Below are 18,364 nucleotides of genomic sequence, written 5' to 3' on the forward strand. Positions count from 1 at the left end.
CCTCCTTGGCTGTCACCACACTTGAAAGTTCACATTTATCCACAATGTTTTGACTAATGCTCATCTGCCTGATTAGATTGTAAGGTTCCACAGAGTAATGATCATGTCAAATTGGGTTCATCAATCTCTCTCTAATGCCTACCCCAGTGCCAGGCACGTATATTGGAAATTCAGTAAACGCTAAAGTATTTGTTGACTAAAACAAAAGATGGATGGGTGAGTGGACGGGTGGATGGATGGATGGATGGATGAATAGCTCTGTGGAAGGTAAAAAGAAGCATGTTGTGGAATCTGTCCTCCAGGAGAATTGTAGATGGTCAGTGACCCAAATTAGTTATGCTTAAATACCAACAAGGCAAAGGTACCATAGATGGCCCAAGACCGTATGTGATTATTTATCCTATGAGTGATCCACACCACATGCCGTTTCCACATCCTCATCAAGATGGCGGCCTCAAGTTCAACATGAAGGACGCCACTGTACTGATTGCCTCGTTATCCCTACCACAACCGACGGAGCACGGACCAGGACCTAATTCCAAAACAGTCACAAAGTCCTAACCCCCAGAACCTCAAAGTGTGACCTGATTTGGCCATAGGGTCATTGCAAAGGTAATTCATTAAGATGAGGTCATAATGGAGTGGGCTCCCCAATGCAACATGACTGGTATCCTTATAAAAAGGGGAAATGTGGACATAGACACGTATGCAGGGAGAATGCCGGGTGAAGATGGAGACAGAGAGAGGCCTGGGATAGATCCTTTCCTCCAAGCTCCCAGAAGGAACCAGCCAACACCTGGATCTCCCACGTCCAGCCTCCAGGAATGAGGAAGATAAACTTGGGAATTTGAGCCACCCACGTTGCGTTGCGGTCATTTGTTATCACAGCCCTAGCCAAGTAAAGCAGAGGGCAAAATCACCAGACCCGAGGACGACCAGAGAAGTCACGATGGGGCAGGTGGATGCGGGCCGGGCACCACAGGAGCTTCTGGTGGCAAAGGAGGGTGACAAAGCAGGGTCAGCTGCTACAGAAAGGGTGGGGCGTTCCCATTGGGAAGGACGCAGCGAACAGGCTGGGAGGGGGAGATCTTAGCTCAGCAAAGAAAAACATCCTACACCCAAATAGAAGCATCAGGGCTGCCTGTGCCCTGCGGAAGGCAGTCCTGAGCTGCCCAGACCTGGCCGAGGCTGGCCCACGTGTGGCTTCAAACGTATTCTCCCCCCGCAGGCTTTGTGCATTGATAAATTCATTACGTTATTAGGCAGCGTCTTCTTTATATTTAGATGAATCACCACGTAATGATCACCTTGCCTGATTTAGATGGTGTCATTTTCAGAAATTATGGTTTAGACCCATCTTCCCTTCCCCCTCCCCCTCGGCCCTCCCTGGATTATTCCTGAGGAAGAAACCAATTAATAGTAGCTTGACTGTTGTAATGCAGCCCCTGCTGTACAATGTAGCAATGCCTAATGGAGTTTTAATTTCCCCATGGTGAGTCAATATTTGCTTTAAGAAAGAAAAATGTCACCATAAACCACTGCCCCAAATGAATTTGGTAGCACAGAGGGTGAGAGAGTCTTCTTTTTTAGGTAAACAGCAACGGGATAGTGGATAGGGGGGCGGGGGGGGGGGGGTAGGGGGGTGTGTGTGCGGATCTCACTCTTCACAAATAGGGTTGCCTGTGGTTTTTGCTGTTCCTTCAGATGGTGGCATTTATTAAATATTTTGCTTTGCAAATGCAGATAACTGTCAGAGACTCACCCACAGCTTAAAGGGGTCTGAAACAGAGTCATTATAATATAGACGAGGAACAATTTATTCCAGTCTATTAATAACTTGTGGGGAGCAGGAAGGCGAATAAACCATCAGAAGTCCCTCTTTGATGACATTACGGGGCCCTTCTCGTGTCCCTCCCGACCGGGGCTGTGTGTGGAAACCGGATCCTACTTTTTAAGAAATGGATTCGCCTCTTCGAGGATCACGTGAGGAAATAAAGTTCTGCGACCCTCCCTCTCATAATAAGTCTGTCCAAAAATGATGCTGCTCATTCCGTTGAAAGATAGTTTCATTTCCCTACTCAAAATTGGTATGAAAAATTTGCCTTGCCAAATGAACATTGTATACTGAACTTGTCAAATCCTTTCTCCTGACACAAATAAAAGATAACATTGGGTGGCAGCGTGTAAAACAGCCCTGACAAGATAGCAGAGGGAAGACAAAGAAATATACATATTTTGATTCTCTCTGTTTTAGAAGCTGGGGCTGGGGGTGGGCGCCGGGCGGGATGACTGCCCAGCCTGTGAATGCTTCAGGTAACGATCGAACAAGTCACTTTCATGTAGATTTTCAATGGTATAATGACCCTGTTTCCAATTAGCCAAAACATGACACAATTTCAACTTTTATGGCGGCAAAAGCTGCCAGGGAGAAGACCAGCTGAGTGACAACACTCTTCATTCAAAAGTTTACGGGTGCACCGTGGGGCTGTAATTACCAGCTCGAACACAGTGGGAAATTATTCCTAGCGTGTTTAAAAATAAATAAGGTAAATGATCACCCTTTCATTAGATCTGTACTCATACCATATAAGTGACTTTTTTTTTTTCCTATTAAAATTGTTGATTGAAGGCCGTTAGCTGTTTATCAGCTCAAAATTACATTTCTGCTCTCTCAGGGGCTGCTGCCGCTAAGAATCACACTCGGCGCCTAGTTAGGAACAAGAAAAGACTCCTAAAACTGCAATTTCAGGGGGGAAAAAAAAAAAACCACAAGCAAGAAACCCAGATTGCACCTCTGAGTCCCCAAAGGCATCACGCTTCTTTGTTCTGCTAAGAATAATTAACCTCAATCTCAGCTCGGGGTCCCTAGATTGATTATCATAGTCATTTAAATACTGTAATCTCATTTTCAGCATTGGGGGGAGGAGGGGGAGGGGGGGGAGAGAGGCTAGAGAGAGAAAGAGAGCAAGGCTGGGAGGGAAGGAGAAAACAGAATAAATTATCTGACAAAGGGACGCGGGCCTTTCTGCTCACAGAGCCTATTTCGGATCCTTCCACTTGATTGGAAGAGTTGATGAAGTTTAAATGAAGCAGAATTAGAACCTCAGGCCGCTGAGTATTGACGCCCGCTCCGTGAGAATGTGCAATTCAATAGCCCCGGCTTCGGCGGCAAACAACAGAGAGACCTAAATGGTGTAATCTTCAATCGAATCTAACATCCACACTGACAAGGCAAGGTAATGAGTTAGGCCAGATCAGGCCTGTTGGTTAAAGAAATTAATCCCTCCCGCCGCCCTGAAGGGTTTTGATGCCTATTGTGTGGGCCCCCGTCCCAGTCTATCTAAATGCTAACTAACTGGGAGGGTGAGACGGACTGTGCTTTTTTTCATTGCTGCCGCTAATCTGATAACAATTTGCTCTCCCTGATTAGGGAGGCGGGGAGGGGGCGGGGGTGATGGGTGGGAGCGGAGGAGGGGCACCTTCCCTTTGAAAGAGGGGAGGCCGTTGGGCTCAGCCGGGATGGCAGTTGTGTCCCCAGCCTCGAAAGCGCCCCAGCCAGCAGGTAGATGAGCACGACTAGAACGACCTAAACTCTAGACTTCTGTGGGAAACCAGGTGTCCGCAGGCCTTTTCTCCTTGAAACCATTCGTGCACCCCAAGTGCAGGCTCCTGATGTCCGAATCAGGCGCCACATCCCTCGCGCTCTGTGGCCTCCGCGTGGGGCTTACTCCAGACGTCCCCCCCAAACACACCCAAGCTCGAGGTATCCCATTTCTCCCCTCGTCGGGCTGTTCCTACATCTAAAATGACTTTCCCTCCTCCAGGCCCGGCCCCCACCGAGTGCGGTCCAGTCCTGAGGGCGCTCCAGGCCCGGGACCCTCTCCTCTTGCTAACCAACTCTGTTAAGGGTCTCGTGCACCTTACTGGGTTCGCTCTCGGGCGGCCACTTCCTGGCATGTGGACAGGTGCTCAACGGGACGGCGCTCCTCACGCCCCCGGATGATGCTGACCCTTTGGATCAATGTAGATTCGATGATGACTGTGAACAGGATTCTTCTCTCCATCGGGACAAAGGAGGGTCGGGGTTGTGGGGGCAGGGGGACTCCCACAGGGCTGCAGCGCCAGCCCCTACTCCCCCATATACCCTCTGTGTGACCTCGGGCGTGTTCCTGAGTCTGTCTGAGCTCAAAAGTTTAGTGACCTTGCAGAGCTGAGTATGTAAGAGGCTGGCACTTGGCAGGTACTCAAACTGTGGCACTAATCGTCACCGAGTTCTGATTTGTGCAACGGTCATGACCACGGGCCGTGGCGACACAGCCCTGGCTCGAAGCCCGGCTCCTCCTCGAATTCACTGGGTGACTTCGGGCAGCTCGTGTAACCTCCTGAAGCCTCAGCTTCCCCATGTGTAAAATGGGAGGACGGCAGTCCTGTCTCCTAGGATTGACTGTTGCAGAGATTTCAAGGAGACGGTGGCTGAGAAGGGCCAGCACAGTGCCTGGCATGCAGTGGGCTCTGTGGAGGGTGGCTGCTGTCAGCCGGCCCAGCTGGCCAGATGGGGCTGCACCCAGAAGCTTCCTGGGAACCCAGACGCCGGGCCTCAGTCTCCTGACGCTCCCGCTCCGGGAGAAAAAGTCAGGCCCGCGAGCATCCTGCCAGGCGATTCGGGGGACGATCCACAGAAAGAAGCAAGCAGCCGCCTAAGAAAAAACAGAGCCTTCAGAAACGCCAGACAGGCACGTTCCTTTTAGAAGGGAAGTTTCTGAAAGACTCGCTCAAACCTCCGAATTTATGCCCACTGGGCGCCTACAGAGAGCGCAAAATCTTCAGTGACAGTTTATGAAGGTTCTGGAGGCAGCCGTGAAGCCCGGCACTCGCCCCTGAGGGACCCTGGGCGTCACTCCAGCAGGTTTCCTCAAAGGGCTCGGTGGAAACTTGGAGTGTGACAGGCTGGGGGGGCTTGTTTAACTTGCAAAACGTAAACAAATCGCAGTCGCTAACCCTCGCCATCGCCCCGCGGGTCCAAACGTGGGGCCTGGCAGGGGGCGCGTCGACGGGGCCTTTCCAGCAGCTTCCACAGCAGAGGGCGCCCACGGCTTCCCCCAGGAGAACCACAGCACCCCTAGCGGGGCTCACCCCTGATGTGTCCCCATCAGCGCTGGCACCTTGACCCCGCTGTTGATTTGGGGGCCTGCCTCTCAGCCCAGAGATCTGTTCTCTGTGCCGTTTATTTCCACTTACTTTGGCCCCTGAGGTTCTCACGGCCCCCTCAAGGCCGGACTGGCACCTAACAGCCCCTCCACAAACATTCTGCAGGTGGTCGAATAAGCAAATGGAAGGTAGGCTTAGGGTAATTCTCGGGAAACCCACTTGGGTGTGCAGGACCCGAGGCCTAGATTCTCCCAAGGTTTCAGGGTCACCAAGAGCATGCAGGACACCTGGGCACCAAGAGCATCGGTCCCTGTGGTCCTGGGGCCTGGTCCAGGAGAAGTGTGAGATGCTTAGAGAATGAACGAATGCGCGAACAAATGACATGTAACCTGGCAGGGACCTGAGGACGCTCAGATCTGGTCACCATTGCATCCACCCCCCCCACCCCGCCGTGGGCCCCTCCAACATGCCATCCCTCTTCCTAGAACGCTTGCTCTCCCCCAGTCAAAACGGATTCACCCTGAACCTAATGAAGCTTCCTTGCACGTGGCCCCTTCCAAGGCTTTGGACTTAATTTCCAACATTATTTATCTGTTTATTTTAACTTTTATTTTGAGAGAGAGAGCGTGTGAGTCAGGGAGGGGCAGAGAGAGAGAGAGAGGGAGACAGAGAATCCCAAGCAGGCTCCACACTGTCAGCACAGAGCCCGAAGTGGGGCTCGAACTCACCAACCATGAGATCGTGACCTGAGCCGAAGACAGACGCTTAACCGACTGAGCCACCCAGGCGCCCCATTTACCTGCTTCTTACAGAGGGTTCCCCAAACTGCATAAGCTGTAGACCATACAACACCTGGATCCACCTGTGACCCCCCCCCCGCCCCCACTCCAGCTCCCTACACACGCTTCCCAATCCTTGTGTCAGGCCCTGTGGCCTGGGAGGCGCTCCCTTGCCTCCCCCCCAGCCAGGTGCTGCCCTCAGCCCTGAGCGAGGATCCCGTCCGTGCATCTGTCCCACTCCACTGTCTGTTTTTTGTTTTGTTTTGTTTTTTTAATTTTTTTTTCAACGTTTTTTATTTATTTTGGGGACAGAGAGAGACAGAGCATGAACGGGGGAGGGGCAGAGAGAGAGGGAGACACAGAATCGGAAACAGGCTCCAGGCTCCGAGCCATCAGCCCAGAGCCCGATGCGGGGCTCGAACTCATGGACCGCGAGACCGTGACCTGGCTGAAGTCGGACGCTTAACCGACTGCGCCACCCAGGCGCCCCTCCACTGTGTGTTTCTATGGCAGTTTCTGCTCATCAGATTAGAAGCTGAGGGCAAAGCCCACAGCCAGGTCAGTTTACCCCCATGTCCTGGGTGCCCAGCTCTGGGCCGGGGGCGCCGCAGGTCCTCCAAAGTGTCTCTTAATTCGAGCAGTGAGTGAATGAATGGATGCATGTATGTCCCGCTCCCGTCCTGATAGCGTCCACAGGATCGCACAGTTGTCCCTTCTTAACGAAGACACTTTGCCCACCTCGGACTCTTGTCTGTGCCTTTGCGCAAGCCAGCCCCCCTCCGGGTGGCCCTCCTCCCCCACCGCCCACTGGCGTCCGACCCGTGCCACGGCCCCAGGCCAGGTGCATGAGGTCTGGAGGCTGCCCTGGCGTTCCAACACCGCTCCTGCCTTCCCTCCGAAATATGGCCCCTCTGGCCCCTCCTCCCCTCTCCTTGGCCTTTAGTAACTTTGACTTGGCGGTAGCCTGCAGAGGCCGGCTCTCCCGTGATCCAGACCAGCTTCTTGGAAACGAATCCTTAAACCACCTGTGTTTCCACCCGTGGCTTGTGCACTTGCCGGGACTTACTAAGTATTTGCTCAGGGACTGATGGGTCCATTAACAGTCTCAAATCCATACTGGAAACTAAGCACATAAGCAGGCAAGCCAATGGCTCTGTTCTGAAAGACCTGCCGGGGGGCAGAGGGGTGCTATGAAGGCAGTGGTACATAACGGGGACATTAAGACAAGGCGGCACTTGAACGTGGCAAGACAGACAAACTCACTGCTTCCTAGTAACGTTGCGTGACCAAGCTGTCAGCGGATTTTCTAACTCCCTTCATTGAAATGTTACAGCCGCAAGATCTCTCTCCGGGGGCCCGGCTGGCTCTGTCCGTGGGGCGAGCAGGTCTTGAGCTTGGGGTTGGGGGTTCGAGCCTCACATTGGCTCAACAATAAAATCTAAAAAAAAAGGGGGGGGCGCCTGGGTGGCTCAGTCGATTAAGTGTCTGACTTCAGCTCAGGTCATGATCTCCCGGTCCGTGGGTTCGAGCTCCGCGTCGGGCTCTGTGCTGACTGCTCAGAGCCTGGAGCCTGATTTGGATTCTGTGTCTCCCTCTTCTCTGGGACCCTCCCCAGCTCACGCTCAGTTTCTCTCTCTCAAAAATAAACAAACATTAAAAAAATTTTTTTAAGAGGCACCTGGGTGGTTCAGTCAGTTGAGCATCCGACTTCAGCTCAGGTCACGATTTCACGGTCCGTGAGTTCGAGCCCCGCGTCGGGCTCTGTGCTGACAGCTCAGAGCCTGGAGCCTGCTTCGGATTCTGTCTCCCCCTCTCTCTCTGCCCCTCCCCCACTCACACTCTGTCTCTCTCTGTCTCTCTGTCTCAAACATTAAACATTTTTTTAAAAAAAATCAAAGGAAGCTTAAAAAATTTTTTTCATAATAAATAATCTAAAAATAAAAAGAGATCACCCCTCTCAACACGTCCTTGGGCCCCCGCTGCCGGCAGTGGGGGGGAGGGGTTTTGTGCTGTGGCATCCGAGCTCACGAGGGCCTTTCCTCTGGTACTGTGATGCAGCTTAGACATAATGACCGGCCATCTAGCCGAGCTGTAGCCTTTCACTAATACCGGGCCCTGGAATCAAAGACTTTCCAGATCTCTACTTTCATCCCTCTGGACAAACACAAGAGATTTTGATCCACACAAAGAAATTTATCTTGTACGCTTCTGGGCTCATTGGTTTCCCAAATATGTATTGTTTGGTACGTATAAAAGATCAAAAATCCTTCTTTTGGGCTCATTATGTGTTTTCCACGATGCCTTTGGCCGGCCGTGCTCCACCCTACTCCGTGTGCTACTCGTGGTGACCTTTCTGCTCATTGACCCACATGAGTCCGTTACTTGACCGACCACTGATGTGCCTATAAATTCTTGGGTGGAAAAATACAGCTGATTTCTTTATAAAGCACATGTATTTGCTTCCCTAGAATGCTAAACTTAGTGCCATAATGAGAGCGTAGGGGCCATTCTGGGGCTCTGGCCCACCACGAGCTTGATTTCTGGTGTACCAGATCCATCCCGTTTAAAATCCCACATGACTTCTGAGGCGCCTGGGTGGCTCAGTGGGTTAAGTGTCCGACTCTTGATTGCAGCTCAGGTCATGATCTCACGGTTCGCAGATCGAGTCCCAAGTTGGGCTTTGTGTTAAAAGTGTGGAGCCTGCTTGGGATTCTCTCTCTCTCTCTCTCTCTCTCTCTCTCTCTCTCTCTCTCTCTCTCTGCCCCTCCCCTGCTCATGCTCTCTCTTTGTCTCAAAATAAAGAAATAAACATTTTTAGAAATCCCACATGAGTTCATGCTGAGAAAAACCAAACCAGGGGCACCCGGGTGGCTCAGTTATCGAAGCGTCCGACTTCGGCTTAGGTCATGATCTCGCGGTTTGTGGGTTCGAGCCCCGCGTCGGGCTCTGTGCTGATGGCTCGGAGCCTGGAGCCTACTTGGGATTCCGTGTCTCCTTCTCTCTCTCGGACGGACGCTTAACCGACTGAGCCACCCAGGCGCCCCTGACATACAACGTTATATTGATTTCAGGCATACAACGTAGTGATTTGACAATTACGTATGGTACCAAACTCTCACCACGACAGGTGTAGTCACCCTCTGTGGGCGCCACTCTTTTTCAACAAGAGCGCTAAGGGGGAACAAAGCAGCCCGGGGGGTGGGTTTGTCTCGTTACGTCTTTATTTTATAAGTTCAGATTTACAACTGTAAATCTGATGATCTCACTGAATCCTCACGACTCCCCCATGGCCAGGAGCCACCTACTATCACCCGCTTCACAGACGGGACACGGAGGCTCAAAGGTAAGGAACCTCACAGGTGGTACAGCGAGAAAGTGGCTGAGACAGAGCTCCCCCTTGGATCTCCCTGGATCCAAAGCCTGCTGTCTGCTCCGCTCTGCTGGTCTACCTGTCCAGGAGGAGGTTAGTTGTATGGCTCCCTGCCTGTTAGTACATTTGTGCGGGCGTGTGGTTGTGTGAAAACAGTAGCTGCGGCCTGGAATTGTTTCAACGGTCCTCACTGATTCAGGAGCTTGAAAGGAGAGTCAAGGAGCAATTTCATCAACAGTTGAATTGTTACCGATGACCACAAATGCTCTCATTTCTTTTTTCTTTCTCTGTAACAAAGACGAACGCCGGACGAGAAGCATGCAACATTTACAACGTACGTTAAAATCAACCGAACCGTGGTGCGATTATGACTGGTGCATTCGCTAGTTTTTGCCTGACCAGCCAGAAGGTTCTGAAGCGGGAGCAACGGCCCAGCTGATGGGTCTGAGGCTGAGCAGAGCCCGGCTCCCAGGGGCCGTGGCAGAGTGCTTACGTACACCGTCCTACACAAATGGATTTGCCCAGCTGGAGAGTCTGGAAGGATCTGTGCTTGGTTATAATCCCTCCCTATCTGTGACACATCGACGACCGTTCCAGCACAGACATAGAACTGATACCCCCCAAACTCATCAGTTCAGTAGCTGATGAGTGGTCTCCAGGGTTAGCATTTCACATAGAGCACGTTTCACTGAGTTCCTTCAGTTTTTTAATTATACTTCTTAAGCAGTTGAAGATGTATTTCCTTTTATTTTTTTAAAGTTTATTCGTTTATTATTTCTGAGAGACGGAGCGCAAGCAGGGGAGAGGCAGAGAGAGAGGGAGACACAGAATCCCAAGCAGGCTCCAGGCACTGAGCTGTCAGCACAGAGCCCGACGCGGGGCTCGAACCCACGAACTGCGAGATCATGACCTGAGCCGAAGTCGGATGCTTAACCAACTGAGCCACCCAGGCGCCCCAAAGATGCATTTTTCTTAAGAAGAGTGTGACCCAGCCCTTTTATGGGGACTCCCATGCTTTGAGAGGCCACTGAACAGCTCGAAAACCACTGCAATAGAAAACAGGGATTTGAAATCGCGTCCGCCAGCTGTAAATCAAGAACGTGTCTTTCAAATAAAGGAGAAGCGGCCTTAATTACACAATGAACAACACTTAAGCCTGGAAGGTTCTGGAAGGTCCCGGAAGCGACTGCTGAACTCAGAGTTCTTCCCGGGGGAGTGGCCTTCCCACTGTGCTGCAGGGTTCTGAGGGCCACGCAACCAGAAGGTGGCCGAGTCCAAACCTGAGGGAACCCCGATTCTGAGGGTCTATCTGCATTAATGTGTTAGAACCAAAGCACTCCTTTTCCAGAGGGACAGAGGAAGGTGGGCTCCTCCCTCAGGGCAGCTGCCCCAGGCCGTGGTGAAAAGCCTAGGAGGCAGGAACTTGCCTGGCTTTCTGAAAAGCCCACAGGTTTGAGCAGATAGATGGGCTCACTGCCTCAACTCCTGCCCACCAAACGGTAGCAGTGGGCACTGGGAGGGGGGAAGCTTTTAAAAAGAAGAAGAAAGTATAAAGGACCAAGAGAGACAGAAACCCACGGCTTACCCTAGAGAAATGAACCCTACCTACTGGCCAGCCGAGAGGGGCTGTTAGGATGCTCAGTTCATTTCTCAGCCCCCCCCCCATCCCCGCCAATGTTTTATTTTCACCTGTTACATCCTAATCGAATGTAAAAGGATTTGAGCGATCAGAGGTACATTCCCTACAACAGATAAAGCCGAACGTAACATGTTCCGATTTTACTCAAACGTAATAAAAAGACTGACCCACGCTGGGATATTTGTACAACTGTGTTTGTCTGCCTGCCTTCTTTGCGTATGCATTTATGCTCACCAGCATCAATATTTATTAGAGATGTTAAGCCATTAGTGGGCATGGTGTGGTTGCCTAATTTTGTAGAGCATCCAATTTGAACACACTGGCTCTCAACAAATGCTTCCTCGTGACGGTAACGATAACGATGCCAGCAGCGGGGCCTGGTCTCATAAACCAGAACTCCCCTTGGGGTGGAAACCTTTGAACACTTCGGATCTCAAGAAGGTGAAATCATTTGGCCCCAGAGGGCTGAATTTTTCCTAGTCTGCCCCTGATCAGAATGTAACTCCCCCCACTTCAAGGTCCAGCTCCAGGTCTGTTCCTTCACTAAGCCCACCGAGTCCTGCTCAGCGTTTCCTCGCCCTAAATCTGAACCCCCTGGCTGGTGCCTTTCACTTGAAAGTTACAAGGAGGGACTCCATGACTTTCTTTATCCGATTAGGCACGTGTTTGCCTGCGTGTGTGTGTGTGTGTGTGTGTGTGTGTGTGTGCGTGCGCAATAATATGTATATAAGCAATGCACACATATATACATATATATACATACGCACATATATACACATATATACAATATATATATGCAACATATGTACATACAAACATGTACAATATACACATATACACTCCACCTCCCCAGCTAAATAGTTAACTCTCCTTGTGGTTTGTGGGCAGGGCAAGGGTGGAGTCCTGAACCTGTTTCTATGCCCCCTCAAGACAGTTTAGGATGGTGCTGGTCACTTAGGAAACGTTCAATAAACACTTCTTGGCTAGCCACAAATCCTGAGAAATCAGTAGAGCTCACATGGGAAGGAATCTTGAGGAAAATGCTATTGGAATCAGGCTCGTTGGCGGACCATTGTTGACTGCCTGCAGTGTGGATGTAACCAGTCTGGGTTGCCGTGAATTAACTGATTGTGTAATGTGGCCAAAAGGACATGGGGTGGAAGTCCAGAGACACGAATCTCATCCCACCTCTGTGACCAGGTCAGAGGGCACCTTGGATGAGTCTCTTTCTCTCTCTGGGCCTTCACATCCTCAAAAAAAAAAAAAAAAAAAAATTGGACTAGATGTCTGTAAGCCTCCCTCCAGCCCCAAACGATGTGATCTTATGACTCTATTTTACAAATGCATACACTTCTTATTTGTGACATAAACCCCCACAGAAAAACAAAGTCAGTAATAAATTATGAAAAAATCGGGTGCCATGATCAGTTGCACTTTCCAAGGGTGCTCAACTGAATAAATTCCACCCCTGTACGTTGCCTGCCTCTCCAGGGCGACAGAAGATTCAAGGCTGTCAGTGGAGCAAACCCAGCAGTCTCTCCCTATAATTGTATTGACAGGATATCAGCTCAGTTCCGATGGCAGGCAGGGTGCACCCTGACAGGTTCTGTGAAGGAGCCTTGAAGGCTATTGTAGCAGGATTCTATGGTGAGTCACAGAATTCTGGGGGAAATGGGAATCAAGCAGAAAGAAGCTGGGTTATTTCTCTGTTTAATTTTATTCCTCCCGGAGAGTCACATTTGAAGGAAGACTGGCTAACCGCACGTCACTTTGTACAATAGAGTAGAAGCCCTCTCTAATGGAAAATATTTAACTCTTTTCTTGTGGCCACATAAAACACCCAGTTGATTCAATCGGTCCCACTAATAACCAGTGGGCTTGATTTTAAATGAGGCAAGTAGTTGTTGAGCATTTGTAGATAAAATACCTGCTTGGATGTCTGCGTTTTTTCACTTTTCACTTGGTTACTGCGGCATCTTGCAGACATGTTCTTGAATAACTGATGCGTATACGTCCTGGCAAATTCCATGGGTGTGAAATAGCAGTGTTGGGTTTGTTCAGGCAGTGTGTCTGCATTTTAAATTAAACAAATCCTGATCGTATTCACTGGAGAAAACAATTTGAGCAACAAACAACCCCCCCCCCAATATGGTGGAATAAACAACTATTTCTAAGGTGGTATATATTTCGATATAGATGCAACCTTCAGCTTCTGACTTAGACAAGACCAAAATATACTCCCATTGCACTCATCCTCTTAAAGACAACCTTGGGAGAGGGCACTCCCACCTCTGCCACACACAAGAAGGCGCGCTCTCATGCGGGGGTCCGGAAACGTGCGCCTGTGACTCTGGCATACCGCCAAGAAGAAATCCACAAGCCGAGCCTCAAAACACAGCAACATATGTTAAAAAATAGTTTTTAAAGACTGCGTAGTCTGGAATACTTTCAGTTTCCTTAGCTTTAAAGCCAAGAATCCCAAAGTTTTTTCATAATTTAAATTCCGTTCAGGGGCACCTTGGTGGCTCAGTCGGTTAAGTGTCCGACTTCGGCTCAGGTCATGATCTCACGGTTCGTGGGTTCAAGCCCCGCGTCGGGCTCTGTGCTCACAGCTCAGAGCTTGGGAGCCTGCTTCAGATTCATAGTCTCTCAAAAATAAATAAACCTTTCAAATAAATAAATATTGTTTAAATATAAGAAGCTGTTTGGAGTGGTAAAAGAATGCTGGGCTGGGAGCCAGGGAACACAGATTCTAACCCGGGCTCTGCCAGAACCTTGGGCAGAGGGCCCACCACAGATGGCCCCAGTGTACCCATTTGTAAGGAGGGGCCTGGAAAAGGTAATGGTCAAGTTTCCTCATTGCTCTCAAAAGTCTCTGCAACTTTTACTTAGGTCAGGTTTTGGTCGAAAATCTTGGAGAGGGTGGCAAATATCGAAATGTGGACCCAAAGTCAACTGCTACAGAAAGTAGCTCATAGCCCATCAAGAACCAGAGGGAGGAAAGTAAGAAGAAAAGGCTAGCTGTCCCTGACCCGAGAAGAGCGGGGCACGATCACCAGTGACGTCCCTGCCACTCAGGCTGAGTCACCACTGGCCAGGACAGTCCGGCCCTTCCTCTCCTGCCTTGAAGGCAGGACACCCAGCCGTGGGTCAGTAATCTCCTGCACATTTGCCAACCCTGAAGTTCAGGTCCGGGAAGGAATCAGTGACCGGATTCGTTGTGGAAGCTGTTCAGCTAGTGCCATCCAGAGGCCAAAATACTGTCCTTCTTGATATACGGGGTGAGCAAAAGGAAAAGAAGGAGGGGGGATTTTTACTCATCTGCGTATATTATATATATGGTGTGCATATGTATGATACACATATATGCATGTGTGCATATGTGCATATATATACACAAACGCGTACGTGTAATACATGTGTTTAGATACATATACCTATAGGTATGTGTGTGTATACATGTGTGTGTGTGCATATACAGTGGCCTCTTGGACAAGCCAGAGGGTTAGGGGTGATGACCCCTGAGCAGTCAAAGCTCCACCAAAGCTTTTTTGTAAGTAAGCTCTACACCCAAGGTGGGGCTTGAACTCATGACCATGAGATCAAGAGTGGCACACTCTACCGACTGGGCCAGCCAGGTGGGACCACTGCAACGTCTGACTCCCCCCAAACCTAACGACTAACAGCCTACTGTTGGGCAGAAGCTTTGTAGCCCACAGTCAATTAACACATATTTTGCATGTTATACGTACTATATACTGTATTCTTTTTTTTAAATTGTTTTTATTTCTTTTTGAGACAGAGAGAGACAGAGCACGAGCAGGGGAGGGGCAGAGAGAGAGGGAGACACAGAATCCGAAGCGGGCTCCAGGCTCTGAGCCGTGAGCACAGAGCCGGACGCGGGGCTGGAACCCACGAACTGGGAGATCAGGACCTGAGCCGAAGTCGGACGTTTAACCGACTGAGCCACCCGGGCGCCGCTATGTACTGTATTCTTACAATAAAGTAAACTAGAGAAAGGAAAATGTTATTAACAGAATCATAAGGAAGAGGAAAAAAAGCATTTATGGTACTGCACTGTGTTGATTTTTTAAAATCTGCATATAACTGGGCCGGCATAAGATCAGATTTGCATTGTTCAAAGGTCAACCGTATATAGCTTGGGGTGGGCATCACACACTCCTAATTCACCGTGGAGAACACTGCTAACTTCATAATGCCGTTTATTTTATATGTAAGGAGAGTGGGGTTGGCCCACTAGTACCTGCCTGGGTGAAAGCAGCGATCTAACACCCAAGCAACTGATCAGAGGCGGAGGATTTGATTCTCCCCTTGATCCCAGAATGGTGAGCCCCATATGTCCACCGAGAGCGGCTCTTCTCACCGAGAGGTAAGTAAAGGACCTTGTTCCACTTTGGTGGGGGTGCTAAGGGTCCATACTAAGTGTAAGGGTGCCGGTGTCATAAGCCCCCCGAGAGGGTGGGGGGTGGCCCACGAGAATAGATTGGGGAACACAAGAGGAGAGGGTCAGTGCTTTCGCAGGAGGCAATGAACTCAGCTAATTCTAGCGCGGCGGTTAAGAAAGCCCAGGTTCCCCGTACCAAAAAGCAGAAAACAACAGCAAAAACCTCTGGGCTCTAATGAGCTCCTGGCGTTCAGGTACAACGTTACTGAATCCATGGTTACCACCTGCGCCTTCCACTTCCGGCACCCGGGAACTAGGCGCATTTTTGAAAGCACACTGCCCTCCAGTGGCGCGAGATAGACTTGCTCCCTGACCGGCTCCCCGCCCCCCCCCCCCCCCCCCCCCCCCCGGTGCCAAACTTCAACTCGACTTTTCCTGTGGCCCTGGCAAGGATGCCCCTCCAGCGTTGGGTGATCACCAGTCCCCAAACCTCTGAACTGAGGGGGTGTGCAATAAAAGGGGAGGCGACCTGGTTAGAAACCGCAGCTCCCTCCCTCGTTCCGGCCTGCGAGTCCCCCCAGGGCAGATTTTCGCGCTCTTTTCTCCTACGGTTGTAGTTCTGGGTAAGAAGAGTATGATTGGGTGAAAATTAACTTGTGAAGTGATGCTTCCAGGGGAGACACAGAACGCTCGCCGCACTGTGGCAGCCCAGGCGTGCAGGGGAAAGGGGGAGGCGGCAGCCCGGCAGGTGGCGAGTAAGGACACAGTCTGGGTGCGCGTTCCCTGTGTGTCACCCTGTGGGTTCACCGGCAGGCTCCCGGGTAAACAGCAGCGGCCAACACCGCGGGCTCACTGGGTGTCAGGCGCTGGGCAGGGACCACCCTGTGGAACTTTCTCAACCACTCCCTTTAATGAGCGCCATTATCATCCCACTTCGAGGATGAGGAAACTGAGGCGCAGAGAGGCGACGCGACCTGCCCGGGACCGCACAGGGGTCCAGGTGTGTCTGGACCAGAGCGAGAGCTTCCCACCCGGCGCTCGGACCCCGGCCGTGAGGGGCCAGGGCTCGGCGGTGGAAATCCCGGCAGCGTGGGTGCCCAGCGAGGGGGCGAGCGCGGAGGGGTGGCGGCGGGGGTGGGGGGCGGCTCACCTTGACGATGAGCGGATTCTGAAACATGGAATCCCGCACGACCCCCAGCCTCTCGTTCTCCATGCCCGGCCGGATGTCGGCTACGGTCAGGGGCCGCCGCGGGGGCGGGCAGATCTGGCTGACCGTGCGGCGCACCGGCTGCTTCTTCTTCCGTCGCCTGGGGTCCTGGCGGGAGCTCTGGGCCTCTGGCATCCTGAGGTCGCTGGGTGCCGACCCGCTGACTGGGTCCGGCGCGCTGCCCTGTGGGCTGGCGGACTCGGAGGTCCGACGCGCCCGACGCCGGTCCCGGACCGCACCATCCGGCCCCGGGGTGGTTCCCGGACGCCCGGCCCTCTCCGGAGGGGGGCGCGCCCACCTCGCGCCGACCGACTCTCGCAGGGAGCCCTAAAGCCCTCCATAAGCCCCTCTGGGTCCTCAGAGCGACTTCCGGGCCCCGCGCTGCGGATTGGGAAAGGAGAGAAGATTAAGACCACCCCTTGAGGAAGAATGGGACGGTCTGTCTCCATGGCGACGGGACGCCAACGGCCGCGGAGCTGCCTGGCTTGGTTTTCTTTCAGGAAACTATTGGTGGCCACCAAAGTGCACCTGCTTCGAGTTTTCTTAGATAGGAGAAAACCCCAAGAATCGCCACTAGGTTGTGTTCAAAGCGACGGGGCTCTAGAAGTCCATTTATACTTGACTTCCAAAACGAAGATACCTGCCTCCACCCTCCCCACTCCATTCATATCTGGTCCCATTCTCCTCCCCTTTCCACGCGCGCGCACGCGCACGCGCACACACACACACACACACACACACACACACAGGCATAGAGCGCTAAATTTTTCATGATGAAATAGAGATCTGCATTCCAGGCTTGATGTTACTGTTAATCCAATTGGGTGATATCGAATTAGTCACCCTCTTGGGTCCTCGGTTTTTACCCCTGTGAAATGGGTGGGAGAGGAAAGTCGAGTGTTGAATGAGCTCAGTGGTATCCAACCTTGTGCAACAGAATGGAGGGAGGCTGAGAAATTCAGATTCACTGAAACAGAGTACCTGGAAATGGGATCTGGGAACGGACTGTTTTTAAATTTTGAAAAAAGAGTTTCTCAGTTTCAACTGAAAAGTTGAAGAGAGAGTACAGTGAAAACCCATATAGATTTCACCTAGGTTCACCATCCACAGACACACGTTGCTGAATCATTTTGAAAATATCCGTTGTCAGTATCCTATGTGACCCTAAATACTTCAACATGTATCTGCTGCCGAAGAATTCTCATACATTACTACAATGTCATTATCACGTCCATGGATCTTAATATGATACAACAGTGGCACCTGAAGCCCTTGAGGTCTGTATGACAAGTTGAGAATCTGCGCTTTTTAAAAGCCTCCCAGGAGACTGGCACAGTGCTTTTGGAACCACTGGCCCAGATGATCTCTAGTCTGCCTTTTAGTTCCAGCTTTTTATGGGTTCATTCACCCCCATCATCTTCATTAAATGTTGCAAATACCAACAAGACTCTGGGTAAGAATGTTCACCAGGAGCAATTTGCACCAACAGCAGACTTGCTCTTCAAGGCCTTGCACACCAACAGTGGGTAACACCAACACTGTATTTCCAGAGCAGACCAGGCAGATTTCCAGCTGCTCACCCAAGGCCTGGGGCAGCCAGTGGGTGGTGGCAGTGTGTGTGTGGTTTGTGATGTGATGTGTACTCATGATTTCTCCAGCCTGCTTCCCTTCCAGACTTTGACGGAAATACAGGTTGTGCGCTTTTAATCAAAACTGCTGGGCAGCTCAAGACCCAGGAAGTCACGTGGTAGGTGCAGGGAGGGGCGGAATAGTGGAGAGAACACAGGTTTGAATCCTGCTTGGGCCACATAAGTCC

The 18,364-nt window shown here is 51.2% G+C and overlaps 1 protein-coding gene across 1 annotated transcript in view; it reads right to left on the bottom strand.

Annotated features, from left to right (window-relative positions):
• Positions 1-17,225, bottom strand: part of CFAP77 (cilia and flagella associated protein 77) — a 131,409-nt gene extending 114,184 nt beyond the window's left edge. Inside the window, exon 1 of the mRNA XM_015083495.3 lies at positions 16,492-17,225. Within this exon, the coding sequence (XP_014938981.3) occupies positions 16,492-16,683 (192 nt within the window). The 5' untranslated portion in view covers positions 16,684-17,225. The remainder of the gene's footprint in view (positions 1-16,491) is intronic.
• Positions 17,226-18,364: the final 1,139 nt, after the last annotated feature.

This window comes from Acinonyx jubatus, chromosome D4 (genome assembly GCF_027475565.1).
Source record: "Acinonyx jubatus isolate Ajub_Pintada_27869175 chromosome D4, VMU_Ajub_asm_v1.0, whole genome shotgun sequence".
In the NCBI taxonomy this organism is placed as follows: domain Eukaryota; kingdom Metazoa; phylum Chordata; class Mammalia; order Carnivora; family Felidae; genus Acinonyx; species Acinonyx jubatus.